At 37.0% G+C, this 17,796-nt stretch overlaps 1 protein-coding gene across 18 annotated transcripts in view; it reads right to left on the bottom strand.

Annotated features, from left to right (window-relative positions):
• LOC106871917 (uncharacterized) overlaps positions 1-17,796 on the bottom strand; it is a 116,897-nt gene that overhangs the window by 18,402 nt on the left and 80,699 nt on the right. For all 18 annotated transcript variants that reach the window (XM_089357390.1, XM_089357393.1, XM_089357395.1 and 15 more), the window contains 7 exons: positions 16,249-16,413; positions 14,343-14,440; positions 10,331-10,577; positions 9,862-10,204; positions 9,072-9,249; positions 3,276-3,363; positions 2,256-2,380 (listed from right to left, as the gene is read on the bottom strand). In XM_089357390.1, the coding sequence (XP_089213516.1) occupies positions 2,256-2,380; positions 3,276-3,363; positions 9,072-9,249; positions 9,862-10,204; positions 10,331-10,577; positions 14,343-14,440; positions 16,249-16,413 (1,244 nt within the window). The remainder of the gene's footprint in view (positions 1-2,255; positions 2,381-3,275; positions 3,364-9,071; positions 9,250-9,861; positions 10,205-10,330; positions 10,578-14,342; positions 14,441-16,248; positions 16,414-17,796) is intronic.

The raw sequence follows: 17,796 nt of genomic DNA, 5'->3' as shown, positions 1-17,796 counted from the left end.
TTGGATGGTTTGACAGGAGCTGACAAGCTAGAGGGCTGTACCAGGCTCCAGTCATGTTTTGGCATGATTTCTACAGCTGGATGCCCTTCTTAATGCCAACCACTTTACAGTACTGGGTGCTTTTTACATGGCATTGACAGGGATGCTGTCTGTGTGGCACCAGAACCTGTGGAGTTGCTAAGTAGCTTACAAGACAAGGACATCTCAAATGAGAGAGGGAAAGCAACCAGGAGAAGTGGCTGTGAGCAAAGCGAGAGGTTGAAGTATGATAGAGTGACAGGGATACCTGTCTTACTGTAGAGGAGATACTTCACTTCTCCAGTAGGACAAGGAAGCAAAAGAAGGTGGAAGAGAGAAGGAGTGAAATTTAGAGACAGTCAGAGTGAGAGAAAGAGGACCTACTCACAGGGAACAGTGGGGGAAGGGTATAAGTAGCACAGAAAGGATAGAGATGTACCATAAGAGTGTGAGGGGAGATATTTATGGATAGCAAGTCATGCTGAAAGGGGCCTGTAGTGGGTGGTGGGGGTTTTGAGTAGATGGGCTGTGGATGAGTTTTGCCGAAGGACGGAATTTTGTGTGTGTGTGTGTGTGTGTGTGTGTGTTTGTGTGTGTGTATGTATGTGTGCGAAGAGAAAGGGAGGTTGTGATTGTACAGGACATGCATGTATGTATGGGTGGCCATGATTTTACTTAGTCTGACATGTCTTCTTAAGCATAGCAAGTTGTCAGAAGTTTCAGTCCCTTCTCCTCTCCTCTGTGAGGCTCAACCTCTGAAGATCATTTCTCACTACTTCATCTCACATTTTCCTGGGTTTCCCACTTCCACAGGTTCCCTCCACAATTTGGAACCGGCACTTTTTTTATGCAGCTGTCCTCATCTATACGTGTGTGTGTGTGTGTGTGTGTGTGTGTGTGTGTGTGTGTGTGTGTATGTGTGTGTGTGTGTGTGTGTGTGTGTGCGTGTGTGTGTGTGTGACCAATGCTTGACAACTAGTGCTGATGCGTTTACACCCCTATCACTAAGCAGTTTGACAAAAGAGACTGATAGAAGTAAGTACCAGGCTTTTAAAAATTTAAGTACTGGGGTTGGTTCATTCGACTACAATGTTTCCAAGGCAATGCCCCAGCATGGCTGCAGTCTAATGACTGAAACAAGTGACAGATAAAAGATAACGATTCAGATTTAAATTTAGTTTTTGACAAAACATTTAATCATTTTGTGACCATATTCCTGATCAAAGATATTGACTAAATTTCAATTAACTTTGAAAGTAATGAAAAAATTTGAAGGATCTAATAAAATAAATAACTTTCTTACTTATCAGTAAATTAAGCTGTTGTTTGAAACATAACTTAAATTTTTTTTATATACAAAATTAAAATATATAGTTTAATTATATATATGTAGACTTTAAGAACAGGCAGTTAGGGAGTCTCGGTCAGTATGAAAAAAAGCTAAACAGACAAGAAATTTATCATGACTGGTAATGGAAACATCAAACTCAGGGATCCCCAAACTTTTTCATGGAATCATTGATCCCTCAGCAACATCAGGCATGTACAAAAAAATAAATTAATAATAATAATAATAATTTAGTAGATGTGCAGTTTCCATGTTTTCTAGAGTTTGTCATAACCTCCTTACATCCTCAGTCATCACATAAATATTTCCTTCAAATAAATATATAACCACACATTGGTCATTATTATAGCTCATAATTAAAAATGTGTATAAGCAAGTTGTATTTTATGTAGTTTTACTTCTTAAACAAACGTCAACATTTGAACCCAAAAGTTCATTTGACCCTGGCATTTATCAACCCCCTTTTTACCCCCAGGCATTTATTGACCCCTTGAAGAGCCCCACTGACCCCCACAGCTCAATATTGACTTCTTTGGAGACCCCTGATCTAACTACTCACAAACCATATATCTGTTTAGTCCACAGAAAAATAAGCAAATTTAGTAAAACAATTCTAAAAGTCAAAAGTAATTAACAGTTCAGAGCTTCATGTTGAGTAATTTTGTCTTAGACATTCCAAGTTTTACTACAGCTATTTTATACACTGGTCTCTGTAGGGTTTCATTAGGCCATAAGCATGCTACAATAATATATAACATATATGTGGAACTACTTCCCTAAAATGTGAAAAAATTCCATAGCATCACAGGAAAGAGATTGCTTAGGACAATAACAGCTATTAGCTTGAATTAAAGTAACAAAAGAAAATGAAGAAATAAACTTTCATTACCTCTTTTAATGGAATCTCACTCTTCAGAGATTGCTCTATCCACTGGAAAGATACAACCCAACATTTATGGGCAATACCTTGAAAATATTTCAGTGTACGATCACAGTAACGCACCTGTGGAGATACTAAACAAAATATTTGTTTCTTTTACTGTCTGAAAGGCCAGTATGAGTAAAAGCATTAATGTTAATAAAGGTTAACATAGCAATTAGTGATATGATAACCACATCAAACAAAAGTAACAAGTATGCTAAAAGGTTCATCACAGCTAAACTTTCTTGTTAAATATTTATAGATGAGGAAACTTTTTTAGTGTGAAGTTTGTAGGTAAAGAAACTAAGATGATAAGAGAAAAATTGAGAAAGGCATCAGGCTGGTTTAGGTGGTGGATAGTTACACAGTTTGCTAGTTCAGGAGAGCTGAAGTTGTTGAAAGATGCAGAGAAGAAACAGTGATCTGTGAATCAGTGACTGTTACCTGCTGGGGTGAGTGAATCTTTTCATGAACCATCCACATTAAAGCCAATTAATTTGTTACATTTTTTTTCTTTGCAGATATTAGAGTTGAATATGGTCTATATATTTCAATCATCAAATCAACATTTTTCATACACAGTCAAGTAAGGATCAATAGATTCAACATATCAAATATACCATCTTGATAATCTCTCTCTCCTTCACCAAATATACAATTCTGTATAAAGAATTCAGTTTCTAATATTTCAACAGAATAAAAGGTGTCAAGCTGGCAGAATCATTAGCACACTGGCAAAATGCTTAGTGGCATTTCATCTGTCTCTAGGCTCTGAGTTCAAATTCCGCCTTTCATCTTTCTGGGGTTAATAAAATAAGTACCAGTTGAATACTGGGGATGATGTAATCAAATTATTTCCTCCCCCATAAGTGCTGGCTTAGTACCAAAATTTGAAATCAATACTTCAACAGATATGATGAAACTATACTTCAACTGAACATTTTAATTTATATCCTAATTAGAGAATGTATGCAAAATTCTGCTTACCTGTCTTTACTATAACATGTGTTACTTCTGATGAGAATTGCAAAGAAAACTTATACCCAACTTTATCACAAAACTGTTTGACTTTATGCTGCAAATATATTGATTATCTATCATTAACTTCAAGTCTGCATGTGTGGAAATTTCTATTCAAGAGAACTTATTTCTCAGTGTTGAATGACACTTAATATGAAAGAGAACCAATAATTATTTCAGTCGGTAACAACTTGGTATTTATTACCAAGTTGAAAATAATTTAGATTAAAAAAGCACCAAATATTAACTCAACAGTAAATAATATAAAAACAAACTGATTAGATCTCTAAAGTTATCAATAAAGCTCTCCTGCAAACTACAGGAAGCTTATAACATATATTCAAACATGTCTTATGAAGAAGTATTAAATGTCAATAGTCTTAAAACCAACAAATACATCAAATGCCATAATTATCACATCTCCAGACACAGCCATTACAGAGACAGACATGAAAAGAAAAACACAGTAAGGGAAATAAAAAGTTACTCCTGAAGTTGGGATAGTACAATGATTTCCTTTCATTACAAAAATTTCACACACACACAGAAGCAATCCAACAGAAAATTCACATTAAAAAGGATCTTCAATAACTACAACACAGATAGAAATTGTTATATCATCAATATAATGAAATGTAATGTAATGTAGCTTGAAATATCACTATAATTCATTTTAAAATGAGAATAACATCCCTGACTAAGGGCTGTCATTCCACCATCAAAAGCTGAAAAACAGCTACAAAACACTTGTAGATCTGTTATTCAACCAGTCTTTAGCTTTCAAAGATCATGAGCAACTCTGACAAAATAAATAAATAAGAAAATGGCTAAGATGGCTGTTACAAGCCATTCATCCATTCCTAATTACCTCATTTCCTCCCAGATTATAAAATCTTTCTTGTTTTAACTGCTCACAACTCTAATAGTTAGCTGCCTCACCAAAAGTACAGTATATATGACTCTAGAACCAGTTGCAAGCTAAAACGAACCTACTCAAAAGATGTGCAATGATTTTTTTCTATCACCTTCATTCATCATCATCATCATCATTTAACATCCATCTTCCATGCTGGCATGCATTAGATGGTTTGACCAGAGCTGGTAAGCTGGAAAGTCACACCAGGCTCCAGTCATCTGTTTTGGATTGATTTCTACAGTTAGAGGCCCTTCCTAATGCTAACCACTTTACAGAGGTTCTGGGTGTCTTTTACATGTCACCAGTACAGGTGCCTTTTACGCGTCGCCAGTATCATCATCATCATCATCATCATCATCGTTTAACGTCCGCTTTCCATGCTAGCATGAGTTGGACGATTTGACTGAGGACTGGTGAAACCGGATGGCAACACCAGGCTCCAGTCTGCAGCCATGCTGGGGCATTGCCTTGGAAACATTGTAGTCGAATGAACCAACCCCAGTACTTAAATTTTTAAAAGCCTGGTACTTACTTCTATCAGTCTCTTTTGTCAAACTGCTTAGTGATAGGGGTGTAAACGCATCAGCACTAGTTGTCAAGCATTGGTCACACACACACACACGCACACACACACACACACACACACACGTATAGATGAGGACAGCTGCATAAAAAAAGTGCCGGTTCCAAATTGTGGAGGGAACCTGTGGAAGTGGGAAACCCAGGAAAATGTGAGATGAAGTAGTGAGAAATGATCTTCAGAGGTTGAGCCTCACAGAGGAGAGGAGAAGGGACTGAAACTTCTGACAACTTGCTATGCTGAAGAAGACATGTCAGACTAAGTAAAATCATGGCCACCCATACATACATGCATGTCCTGTACAATCACAACCTCCCTTTCTCTTCGCACACATACATACACACACACAAACACACACACACACACACACAAAATTCCGTCCTTCGGCAAAACTCATCCACAGCCCATCTACTCAAAACCCCCACCACCCACTACAGGCCCCTTTCAGCATGACTTGCTATCCATAAATATCTCCCCTCACACTCTTATGGTACATCTCTATCCTTTCTGTGCTACTTATACCCTTCCCCCACTGTTCCCTGTGAGTAGGTCCTCTTTCTCTCACTCTGACTGTCTCTAAATTTCTCTCCTTCTCTCTTCCACCTTCTTTTGCTTCCTTGTCCTACTGGAGAAGTGAAGTATCTCCTCTACAGTAAGACAGGTATCCCTGTCACTCTATCATACTTCAACCTCTCGCTTTGCTCACAGCCACTTCTCCTGGTTGCTTTCCCTCTCTCATTTGAGATGTCCTTGTCTTGTAAGCTACTTAGCAACTCCACAGGTTCTGGTGCCACACAGACAGCATCCCTGTCAATGCCATGTAAAAAGCACCCAGTACTGTAAAGTGGTTGGCATTAAGAAGGGCATCCAGCTGTAGAAATCATGCCAAAACATGACTGGAGCCTGGTACAGCCCTCTAGCTTGTCAGCTCCTGTCAAACCATCCAACCCATGACAGCTTAGAAAATGGACCGTACATGATGATGATGATGATGATAATTGCGAATCAAATCTATTGAATCAGTCATCATCATCATCACCATCACCATCTTTTAATGTCTGTCTTTCATGCTGGCATGGTTGGGGTGATTTGACAGAATCCAATCAGTTCAATTATGCCCCAATATCTGCTTTGACATGTTTTCTAGAGCTGGATATACCCTTCCTAACATCAACCACTTAACAGAGTGTATTTGGTGTGTTTTCCATAGCACCAGCATGTAACTTGCAAAACTAAAACCCACATTGACTGAGTTAAACTACAGTAGAGAGGTATGTGGTTTTATGGGATGAGGGATTAAAGTATGAGAGAAGGGAGCCAAAACAACAGATTTCTACAGCTGGATGCCCTTCCTAACGCCAACCACTCAGAGAGTGTAGTGGGTGCTTTTACGTGTCACCCGCACGAAAACGGCCACGCTCGAAATGGTGTCTTTTATGTGCCACCCGCACAAGCCAGTCCAGGGGCACTGGCAACGATCTCGCTCGAAAATCCTACAGGAGCCAGTCAGGCGGTACTGGCAACGGCCACGCTCAAAATGGTGCATCTCATGTGCCACCCGCACAAGAACCAGTCCAGGGGCACTGGCAACGATCTTACTTGGCTTGCCGGGTCTTCTCACGCACAGCCCATTTCCAAAGGTCTCGGTCCGTAGTCATCGCCTCGGTGAGGCCCAATGTACGAAGGTCTTGCCTCACCACCTCAGCCCAGGTCTTCCTGGGCCTACCTCTTCCACGGGTTCCCTCAACTGTTAGGGTGTGGCACTTTTTCACGCAGCTATCCTCCTCCATTCTCACCACATGTCCATACCAGCGCAATCGTCTCTCTTGCACGCCACAACTGATGCTTCTAATGTTCAGCTTTTCTCTCAAGATACTTACACTCTGACGGGTATTCACATTGACATTACACATCCAACGGAGCATACTGGCTTCATTCCTTGCGAGCTTACGTATGTCCTCAGCAGTTACAGCCCATGTTTCACTGCCATGTAGCATGGTTGTTCGTACGCATGCGTCATACAGTCTGCCTTTTACTCTGAGTGAGAGTCCCTTTGTCACAGCAGGGGTAAGAGCTCTCTAAACTTTGCCCAGGCTATTCTTATTCTAGCAGCTACACTTTCAGCGCACCCACCCCCACTAATAACTTGGTCGCCCAGATAGCGGAAGCTATCGACTACCTCTAGTTTTTCACCCTGGAATGAGATAGAAGTTGTTTCCTGTTTGTTTGCAGTCTTTATTGCACCTGAACATCTGCCACAAACAAAAACTAACTTGCTAGTTAACCTGCCTTTGATGTTGCTGCACCTCTTATGTGTCCATAGCTTGCACCGGGTACATCTTATAGAGTTACTACCTACTACTTTTCTACATACTGAGCAGGGCCATCTACCTGAAGGGGTTTGTGTTTTATCTACCTTCCTACTTATTAGGATTTTGGTTTTAGCTAGGTTGACTCTAAGGCCCTTCAATTCTAGACCTTGCTTCCACACCTGAAACTTCTCCTCTAGTTCTGATAGTGACTCCGCAATTAGGGCAAGGTCATCAGCATAGAGGAGCTCCCAGGGGCAACCTGTCTTGAACTCCTCTGTGATTGCCTGGAGGACTATGGTAAATAATAGGGGGCTGAGGACGGAACCTTGGTGGACCCCTACCTCTACCCGGAATTCATTGCTGTACTCATTTCCAACCCTCACCTTACTGGCAGCATCTCTGTACATGGCTCGCACAGCTCTCACTAACCATTCTTCTATCCCAAGTTTCCTCATTGACCACCAGATAAGGGATCGGGGGACCCTGTCAAAGGCTTTCTCCATGTCAACGAAAGCTAGGTACAGAGGTTTATCCTTAGCTAGGTATTTCTCCTGCAACTGTCTCACTAGAAATAAGGCATCAGTAGTGCTTTTACCTGGCACGAACCCAAACTGCATCTCATCTAAATTGATTCGCTCCCTAATTAGTTGGGCTATGACCCTCTCTGTAACTTTCATAACCTGATCTAACAGCTTGATGCCTCTGTAATTATTTGTATCTAAAGCGTCCCCTTTACCTTTGTAGCAGTTGACTATGATGCTGCTACACCAGTCATAGGGTATGACTCCTTCGTGTATCACCTGGTTCGTAATACGGGTGACTAGGCTATAGCCAACACTGCCGGATATTTTGAGCATCTCTGCAGTGATTCCTGATGGGCCGGGGGCTTTCCCGGTCTTCATACTCTTAATTGCTTTATCTACCCTGGTACTATCAACTCAGATAGCTGGTCCCTCTATTGGGTCGACATAAGGCAGGCTCTCTTTCTCCCATTCATTCTCTTTATTAAGCAATCTATCGTAGTGGCATCTCCAGACCTCTTTCTTTGCATCCTCATTTAATGCAAGCGTACCATCATCCATGCGAACACATTTCTCTCCTACAACATCACTATTCTCTCTCCTACACTGTCTTGCAACACGAAATACCTCGAGTCTTTGGTCCTCACGGCGCAGAACATTGGCAAATCTTTCCTTATCTGCTTCCCCTCTGGCTAAATAAACCTGTCGCCTAGCCTCCCTTCTGGTACATTGGTACAATTCCCTGCTACCACCGTTCTTCCAGTCCTTCCAAGTATGGATGCCTTTAATGTGTCACCAGCACAGGTGACTTTTACATTTCACTGACACTGACCACAACCACAATTTCACTTGGCTTGACATGTCTCCCCTTACTGATTAAGCTGTTGAGTTACATGAAGGACTATCTTTAACGTTTCTCCCTCCCAAATTGATATTCGGTTTTGTGGGGTAGATTTACCTTATCCTGTTTATACATCTTTGATAGAAAAATTTTGAAGGACACATTCATACTGAATGTGTATCTGTTCCTTCAACAACAACAATGCCAATGCCATACCCCCACCACTATGTTGATATGACATTGGCAGTAGCAAAGGCAACAATAATGAAGCTATATTGTTCAATGCCTTAAAAAATATTTAATGTAGCACTAGCAAAAATGTTCTAAAAACACAATATAAAATTTTTAAATAAGTATTTCCAATGAGAATCAATAAGACATTCAATATTTTCTGATGTTTCTATGACAAAATGAAGAGAATCTAGTTATAATTAAAAGGATATTTATCAATAGACTAATTGCACAGATATATATGATCAACTTCTTTTCTAATTATCATTGTTAATGATGATGACTCAATGACTACAGTATTTTATAGTGTAAATCAGTTTCCATATTTATGAACATTAATAAAAATCAGAACATATATTTACCACAGCAACATTTGACAAGCCTGTAGCAACAAGATTTTTTATCTGCTTAAGTGTGTTAGTTAACTGCATGTCAAATCGCACTTCCTCTTCTTTCTGATCAAAGTCAATATTAACAAAAGACTTAAATGGATTTGATGAATTGTGAGAAGGTTCACATTTGAGACTGTTTTTACTTTTACTGCAAAAATTATAAATGTATATATTAGAAACAAATAAATCAATGGCAAAGTGTAATTTAATACACGAAAATCTTTCAACTGATCAGATAAAGTACAATTAACCCTTTAACTGTGAAATTATATTTCATGGTTAGTTCATTGATGATGTTTAATATCTACCAAAAATAGAAATAGAATTGGTATTACTGCAAGCCTCAGTAAACTTGACATATTTCAACAGAAAATAGTTTCAAACATGACATTCCTCAACAAAAAATAGACTGGTGTATAAAACTGCTTTCCAGGGTAATGAAATTTTAAGTGGATATATCTGCTTTCCACAGTTAAAGGGCTAAGAGCCATTTCTAATGGGCTACAAAAATGTAAGCATTCACTTAATCTTTCAGCTACACTCAAAAGTATCAGAAGGTATTATAGCTAACATTTTAGTATTAGACATGAGAATTAAATATTAGCAGTATGCAGTGTATAATTAAGTATTCCTCATGGAGAGAGAGAGGGGGGGGGGGGAGAGAGAGAGGAACAAGGAGTGGATGGGACATGGATAGGTTTGTAAGAATTTAGAGTCAGGTCAACAATCAATATTTGAAATTATAGAAAATTGACTTTACTTCAAATGGTTATGAGATTTGTTCTCTGGTAAATGTTTGTCAGTAATGTCAGATGGAATGACTTCTTCCTTATCAACTGAACCATTTCCGTCCTCATCAGCCAAAACAACCGAAGTATCAGATTCATCACTTTCAATAATGGGTACATTTTTTTTGCATTTAAGTTTATTTCGCAAACAATTCCTATTATCATGCTGGCTTCTTTTCTTTCTATTCTGGACCTTGGGATAGCAAGCTGCAGACGAAGATCCTTGAAATGAGGGAGAGAAAAATAATTCCTCACTGTCTTCTGTTGCTGACTTTTTACTGTCATCAAATGACAGACATTTTTCTGTAGGTTCTTCTGCAAAACAAAGTTTGTTTTCTTTTCAGAAAGACTTAATCAATAAACTAATCACCCAATAAATTAATCAATTAATGAAAGAAAGAGTTAATAGAAAAAAAAAATGAATAGAGAAGGAATTTATACCTGGAAAAGAATCTGGAATGACATCTTCATCACTACTCAGTCTCATGTATTTATTATCACAATCCATGGTTTTTATCAAGTTACCATCTGGCATTGGAATCTCTGCTTCTTGACATGATGCAAGTTTTAACTCATCTCTACAGTCAGTATCTTCATTAATAGTTGAGTCATCCATACCTAATTTAGCTTCCAGTAATGCAATTTGTCTTTTCATCTCAACCAAATCATTTTCCAGGTAGGCACAAAGCTGCAACAAATGTAATGGTCATGTGTAATAAATAATAGATTAGATAACTAAAAAACAACTGATCACCTTCACTTTGTTGTTCTCCTCCTAGTGTAATAAAGAAAAGTTCCAGCTAAAATCTATGGGGATTGATATTATTGGCTGTTCTCTCTCTCAGAATATCTGGCTTTGTGCCTAAGTTAAAAATCAATATCTTACAACTAGGTATAGACACAAAGCTAAACAGAATCAAAAAACAACTTTCCATCAGAGCTTGTTTTTTCATTGTCTAACATCTTGCATTCACATTTGATTTGAGTGTTGGGTCTCACGGAGACAGTGACAGGCGACCAAGATCTTTAGCAATATACCGTGCTTGAGAAGACCTGTCAAGCAAAGTGATACCATAGTCATGGCCAATGCCGGTGTCACATCAATGGCACCCATTCCAGTGGCATGTAAAAAGCACCTAATACCAACCACTCTTGGAGTAGTTGGTATTAGGAAGAGCATCTAACCATAGAAACCATGTCAAATCAGATTGAATCTGGTGAAGCTCTCTGGCTTACCAGTTTTCAGTCTAACCATCCAACCCATGCTAGCATGGAAAACGGACGTTTGATGATGATGATGATATATTTTTTATAGTACTATTAAACAATGTTTGAGTATTTCGTTTTGTATTTGGTTTATAAGCTTCTTGATGTAAATTCATCTGCTGAAACAAATCTTACTGAGTCTTGGGAGGGTCATTACACCAATAATAATAAACACACACTTGTTCAATATCACTTCTTTATTGTTAGTCAATTGGTCAAATATCTAACCAACTACCTAATCAATCATTTGTCAAAATCCTTTCATCATTATTTGTGACCTCATCAATGGTCTGCCTTGAATTTATCTCTAAAAAAAAGAAATTTCTTGCTTGGTATTCCATAAGTATGAACTGTCTAGCAGCCAAATTAATGGATTTAGTGTATAGCCTGTAGGCAATGCATTCTTTAATGAAGTGGAGCTGTCAGGTGGTTATTCTGCCTTTTAGACAGCAGAACATAGAACATAGGCTCAAGGTAGTCCTTGAAGAAAGAGGACATCTCATTGCTATTCATAACCTCATCAATGACAAGACTGGCAAACAATCAACCGGTTGATTTTTTAATCACCATATTAAACAAATGACCAAATCAGTTGGTTAGATTAACTAACAATAATCAAGTGATATTGAACAAATGCATATGTTTATTATTATTGGCATAATGACCTTCCCAAAACAACGATGTTAGAGTATATGATTAACCAATTTTAAAAGGTACACACGATATCCTACAAGATTTTATGTGGAACTAGCCAATCTCATCCTTTATTTGGTACCTATATATCTCTTTTTTATCATTATTTTTACTATCATGTTTTATGTATAATATTTTTTATTACTTTATCCTTTAATTGAATATATGTTGAATAACCTGAGATTAACCGTGACTGAATTTTCTTCAAAAATAGTTAATGTTTAGTTAAAGTAAAACACTATAAAAATATTTGTTTCATCAACTTGCTTCAGTATTTCAATTTTGGTCTACCTAATGTAAGGGAATGGGCATAGATTCTTTGAAATGGACAAGCTCAGACTACATAAAAAATCTCATAAGAAACTATGCTACAATATAATGATACAAACTGTAATGTCAACTGGTTGGAGAATGACAGTGGGAGTCCATACATTTTGAGGTCGACACTATTTGTGAAATAACTATTATTATTAGCACAGTCACACTGGTTTTTCTTGAGCAACATTCTTGGCAATGTCTTATCAATATCTCCAGGCTTTCTTTTAACTTCAGTCAAGGTTCAAAGAGTAAAATATAAAAGAATTCCTCTTTTCAGAATAAGAGGAAAACATTCCTAATAAGATATCAACATAATAGTAATTAAATATCAACAAAAAAAAAATACAACAGCAAATAAATTAAGCAAGTATGGCATGTATATGTAAAAATGGGGCAGATCATCCAAACTGGAAAATTTGTTCCTTGTAAAACTCCTGTAGTTCAACTGCTATTATTTGGCTCTGCAGCAACTCACATCTTCTGCCAAAAGTTGCAGCAGACACTCAAGGTGGCACTAAAGTCCTCTACCATCTCTGACCCATTATTCACACTGAACAGTTAAAGAAAATGTTGCCAAAAGTAACATGTACCTGTCTTTGTCCATCAAAAGCCAATGATTTTTTCTTTTGTATGATTGAGATTTGGGCCATTCAAACAGCTTTTGTTCTCTCATATTTTAGTGTACATGCTCTAGTTCTGACGACAACGACAACGGAGTAATCAACTTGACAGCAGTATCACAAATAGGGCATTGAACAGAAAACACTGACTGCAGGAAATATGAACTGTATTGACAAGAAAAACAAAGAAGCAGCTCATAATAGAGAAGCATGCATTATGCAATAGGATTGGGCATGCATACACCTGTACATGATGCAAATAGGAAATCTCATGATAAGAAGGCCTTTCTAAAATGAAGCTAAAGTTTATTTCTTGCTTAATTCCAGTTTTTCAATGGCACTTAAAAACACTGAATCTTATGAAGAAGATGACAGCGGACCAAGATATGTGGCACATTGCTGTAATTGAGAAGACCCACCCACAACAACAGAATTGAGATCCTAAAACCAAGACACCATGTAAAAAGCACCAGTGATGGTACCAGTGTTACTTAAAAAGCACTGTGGAGTGGTTGATGTTAGAAAGGACATACAGCTGTAGAAACCAAGCTAATACAGACTACAGAACCTGGTGCGGCTCCTAGCCTTACCAGTTCCTGCCAAGCTATCCAACTCATGCCAGCATGAAAAATGGGCATTAAATGATGATGATGATGCATAACAGGGCTTTAAGGGGTAAATGAGACGACCACTTAGCAATATCAATATTGAGCAAGTCTTCAGTATATAAAGAATGAACTCAATGGAATGAAGAGGCACACCAGGATACTACTAGAAATGGGTTGCATGTTTTAAATGGTGTTGGTATGTATCAACTGAAAAAATAAAGAGACCTACTTAATATCCCAGTCACAGTCAAGTTGGACAAACAAAAACTTGTTAGGAAAACTGTGAAGGACACGAAAGATGTTTAAAAAGAAATAAAAGAAGTTCATATGAGCAATTAAAGAGAAATCAGTATGGGTTAAAGAGTCTGTTAGAATAACTATAACCTTAGAAAGATGTAAGGTTAATGAAGGTTTGAAAGATTTTATCACAATTATAAGTTTAAAGTGAGCAATAAGAATGAACTTTGGTAAAGCTCAATTTGACAAAATCAAACACAAATTGCTGAATTTCTTATGAAATATAGGCAAAGGTAAAAAAAATGATACTTCAAGAACTTATTGGTCAAGTAAAGGAAAAGAGATACCCTCACAGAAGGTTGTTAGAAATGATTTTTTCACAGAAAATGCCAGAGCTGTGATAATTGGCTATAAGTGTGATTAGGGAAGAACTACACCGACTGCAAGATCAAAAAAACTTCCAAACATAAGAAAAAGAAAGTTAGTCTTTTAACTGGTCATCAAATGGATAAGTTTGCAGTACAGCCAATATTGAAATGTCTCAATTTCTTACATTTGTGACACTAGGTCACCTTATTTCATAGACTTCCCTCCTAAATTAGTAAAAATTAGTAAAAACAAATTCAATATAATCCTGGTACAGAAGTTCGCTTAATGAGATTTGGATCTTAGTCAGTTAAAGCATCAGTAAGCAGATAAAAACATTCTTACTTGTGTGGTGTATTTTTCAGCCTGAGATCCTACATTTTCTGAACCTCGAGTATTTTTATTATATATGTTTAGCGACTCTCCTTCATCACTTTGTTCAGCTGAAAATAATTGAAATCAAACAATAGAATAACTGCTTCACTAATGTTTAGCTAAGATAAACACAAATTCACACATTCCTGCTTACTGCAATCAACTGGAAATCTACCACCACAGATTTCTAAAGAAATCACAGATGTTGAAATGCAGAATGCACAAAGAAATGTCAGTGTGAAAACCAATATCACAATATTGATTTCACACTATCAGCTTCAATGAGTTGGCTATATTGTATAAAATGGCAGATCAAACAACTGTTTCACTCTCAATGAATGAATGAATATGGACACAAGGAAGTGGTTCTAAATCATACTTTAAAAAATACATTTGCCCCTTCTATTACTCTCTAAATTCTTCAAACCATCAGCACCTTTTTGACCATATCTCCTCAGACATTGAAAAAATGTTTCACCTCTCTTTCCTACGAAAGCATCATCATCTGTAACTCAAACATTCACAATTTCTCATGCTTCTCACTCATCCCACACAAATGTTGCCAGTGCAGAAGCTGAAACATTGCTATTCTCCCTAACTTCTAGACTTTCTTTAATCTAAAAATTACACTTTGCAGTAGGCATTGCCAGCACAACTCAGATTAGACAGATATTTAAACACTTCATGCCCAATCTGTAATGACTCCAGAACAGAGACACTAAAAGCATCTACCAATAGTGTTACAGCACAATCACTACACATTTATGAAAAAAAAAAACATTATTGCACTCATACTTCCTATAAACACAAATATACATCTAGATTCTGAAGTTTACAGTTACTGCCAAATCTCACCGTTACTGAGAATCTCTTCAAGTGAACAAATTTCCTCCCTACAGCCAAAACTACATCAAAAAGATTTTTCATTTTCAGAACCAAAAAAGTTAAAGCCTGTAACTATAAAGTCACTACTCAAGTATGAAGTACTGCTCTCACATCTGGGATGCTGTTGCTGCTATACACAGATATTTTAGACAACATCAAAAGAAAACCCACTCAATAAGCACAAAGTTGTTCACACACTATCTCTGGCCAACTGACATGTTGCCTCATCTCTCACTTACTCTAGCTTCCTTTATTCCTCTAAGCTGGACAGTTTCATGCCACATTTATAGGGTACTCCTGACTCTCCTCTTGCAACCTATATTGCCTCAGTCTGTCCCCTCCAGAGCATCTTCCCGCTGGAATTCCTTCCCTGCACTTTGCACATGTACACGTACACACACACACACACACAAAAGATAAAATCACTATGAAGGTTTTGAAATGAAACTAAGTTAACCCTTTCGTTACTAACCCGGCCATAGCTTGTGGTTTCCTGCAACTGTAGATGAAATATGGGCATTTTTTGCCATAAATATTATTATGGGTATTATTAGACAGTTACCCAGAATAACAAATTACTGGAGCGATCAGGAACCTTTTGGCGATGAATATATTTCCAGTATTATGAACGAGTACGATTCGTGAAGCTGAACCAATATTTACATGTGAGAGACACTAGCAGTACACCCCCCCCCCCACCAGTACGTGGAGAACTTTGAGACAAAAATTATGCAATAGAATTGATTAAGAACCCTTTCTTTAATTATGTTCCAAATATCACATTAATATGTTGATAAATAAAAAAGTTACAGGTGTTTAATGAGACTAGTCTAAATTCATGATTATTTTAGAATTTAATTGAAACTCATGCGGGGTGTATTTTGGTCAGAAATATAGTAACGAAAGGGTTAAATATTTCAGTAATTTTGTAAAAGAAATATAGTAATGTACTGTAAACAGAAAATGGAAATCCAAAATAAGAATTATTTACCTTCAGATTCAGATATAACCAAGCATTTACTTCTTTTATCAGTTCCAATCTCATTGTCAATTTCTTCAAATTTTTCCTTATCATTTCTAAACAAGTCTAGGTGGTCAGTTTTTTCAGAATCAGAGATGCATTCCTTTTGTCTACTGGAAATTTTATTTGCATTAGCTACAGTAAGAATGAAAATGAAATATATAGAGAAAATGAGACACACATAAGAAAGAAGGAAACAAAGGACCACTGATGAGGTCACAGAAGTGTGACGAAAGAACTCTGGCCGAAATAAGATTAAGATTAAGATTAATGTAATATAAAGCTGAAAAAAAAAAAAATTAACACCAAATATACAGTGCGTGTGTTTTTATTGGCTAAACTGGCAATATGACCATCCCCAAGTACAACAACATCTGTTTCAACACACGATTTCACATAAAAAATCTTGCAAAACAAATATGTAAACGGAAATATATATATTTTGAGATGTATATTTTTGTATTTGATTTTAAAATATGTTTTTCTAAATTTCTTTTTTACAAAAATTTTGCTTAATGCAAACATTTATTTTTAACCTGTTCCTGCACAGAATTTTGTCTTGGAGAAAACTTTCTCTCAATAAACTTTGTGAGTAAAAACATTGGGCACTGAAGTGGTATCTACCACTGAAGAGGCAACATCATGCTGAAACACCATATCTAGTAGTTTGCCAACATTACTTGGAGTTCAGCACAATGTATTTTTATACTGAGAAAAAAATTCCACATGAATGCCCTTTTATGTTCTAGTGTACAGAAGCATTTTAAAAATACATGTATAGATAATGATATGTATATATGCAGAGATCTCTTGATTTACGGAAGCAATGCGTTTCTGAAAACATGCATTTCCACAATGTGAAATTTAATTTTCCTATTGATTTTCATATTAAATGAGATTTTCATATTAAATGATTTTCATATTAAATGAGATTTTCATATTAAATGAGATTGTGTTCCTATGGCCATTTTAAGGGGAAAAAAGCACAAGAAAACAACAGAGAACAAGCAATGTGATCACCTTTGTACATGAAAATAACTATTTTTAAATATGCACAGTGCAATATTGGGTCATCCCATAAGTAATACAGTATTTTTATACTTCTTTTATTTTTCAAAATTAAGATAAAGTTCTTTTTTAATCTAAAATATACTCTCCTTCATTTTCTAGAATGCTCTTCCATCTATCTGGTAGATTTGCAAGGCCCCTCCTCCAAAATTCACTTGTCCATGACAAGAAATACTCCCCCAGGACTGTTCTGACCTCATCCACAGAATTCATATTTTTTCCATCCAAATGATTTTGAAGATTACAGAATAAATGATAATCAGCTGGGGCAATGTCTGGTGAATATGGTGGGTGGGGCATCGTTTCCCATTCAAACTGCTCCAGCCTTTGGAATGTCATCCTCGCTGTATGTGGCTGAGCATTATCCTGAATGAAGAACACCTTTCGTCTTGAAACCAAGGATGGTTGTTTTCCTTCTAGCACTGACTTATGCTCAAGATGCTTGTAGTA

The sequence above is a fragment of the Octopus bimaculoides genome, chromosome 9 (assembly GCF_046866305.1).
Source record: "Octopus bimaculoides isolate indiv1 chromosome 9, ASM4686630v1, whole genome shotgun sequence".
Taxonomy (NCBI): Eukaryota; Metazoa; Mollusca; class Cephalopoda; order Octopoda; family Octopodidae; genus Octopus; species Octopus bimaculoides.
Note: the sequence above shows the minus strand (reverse complement) of the source record. Positions and strands in the feature narration are given on the sequence as shown.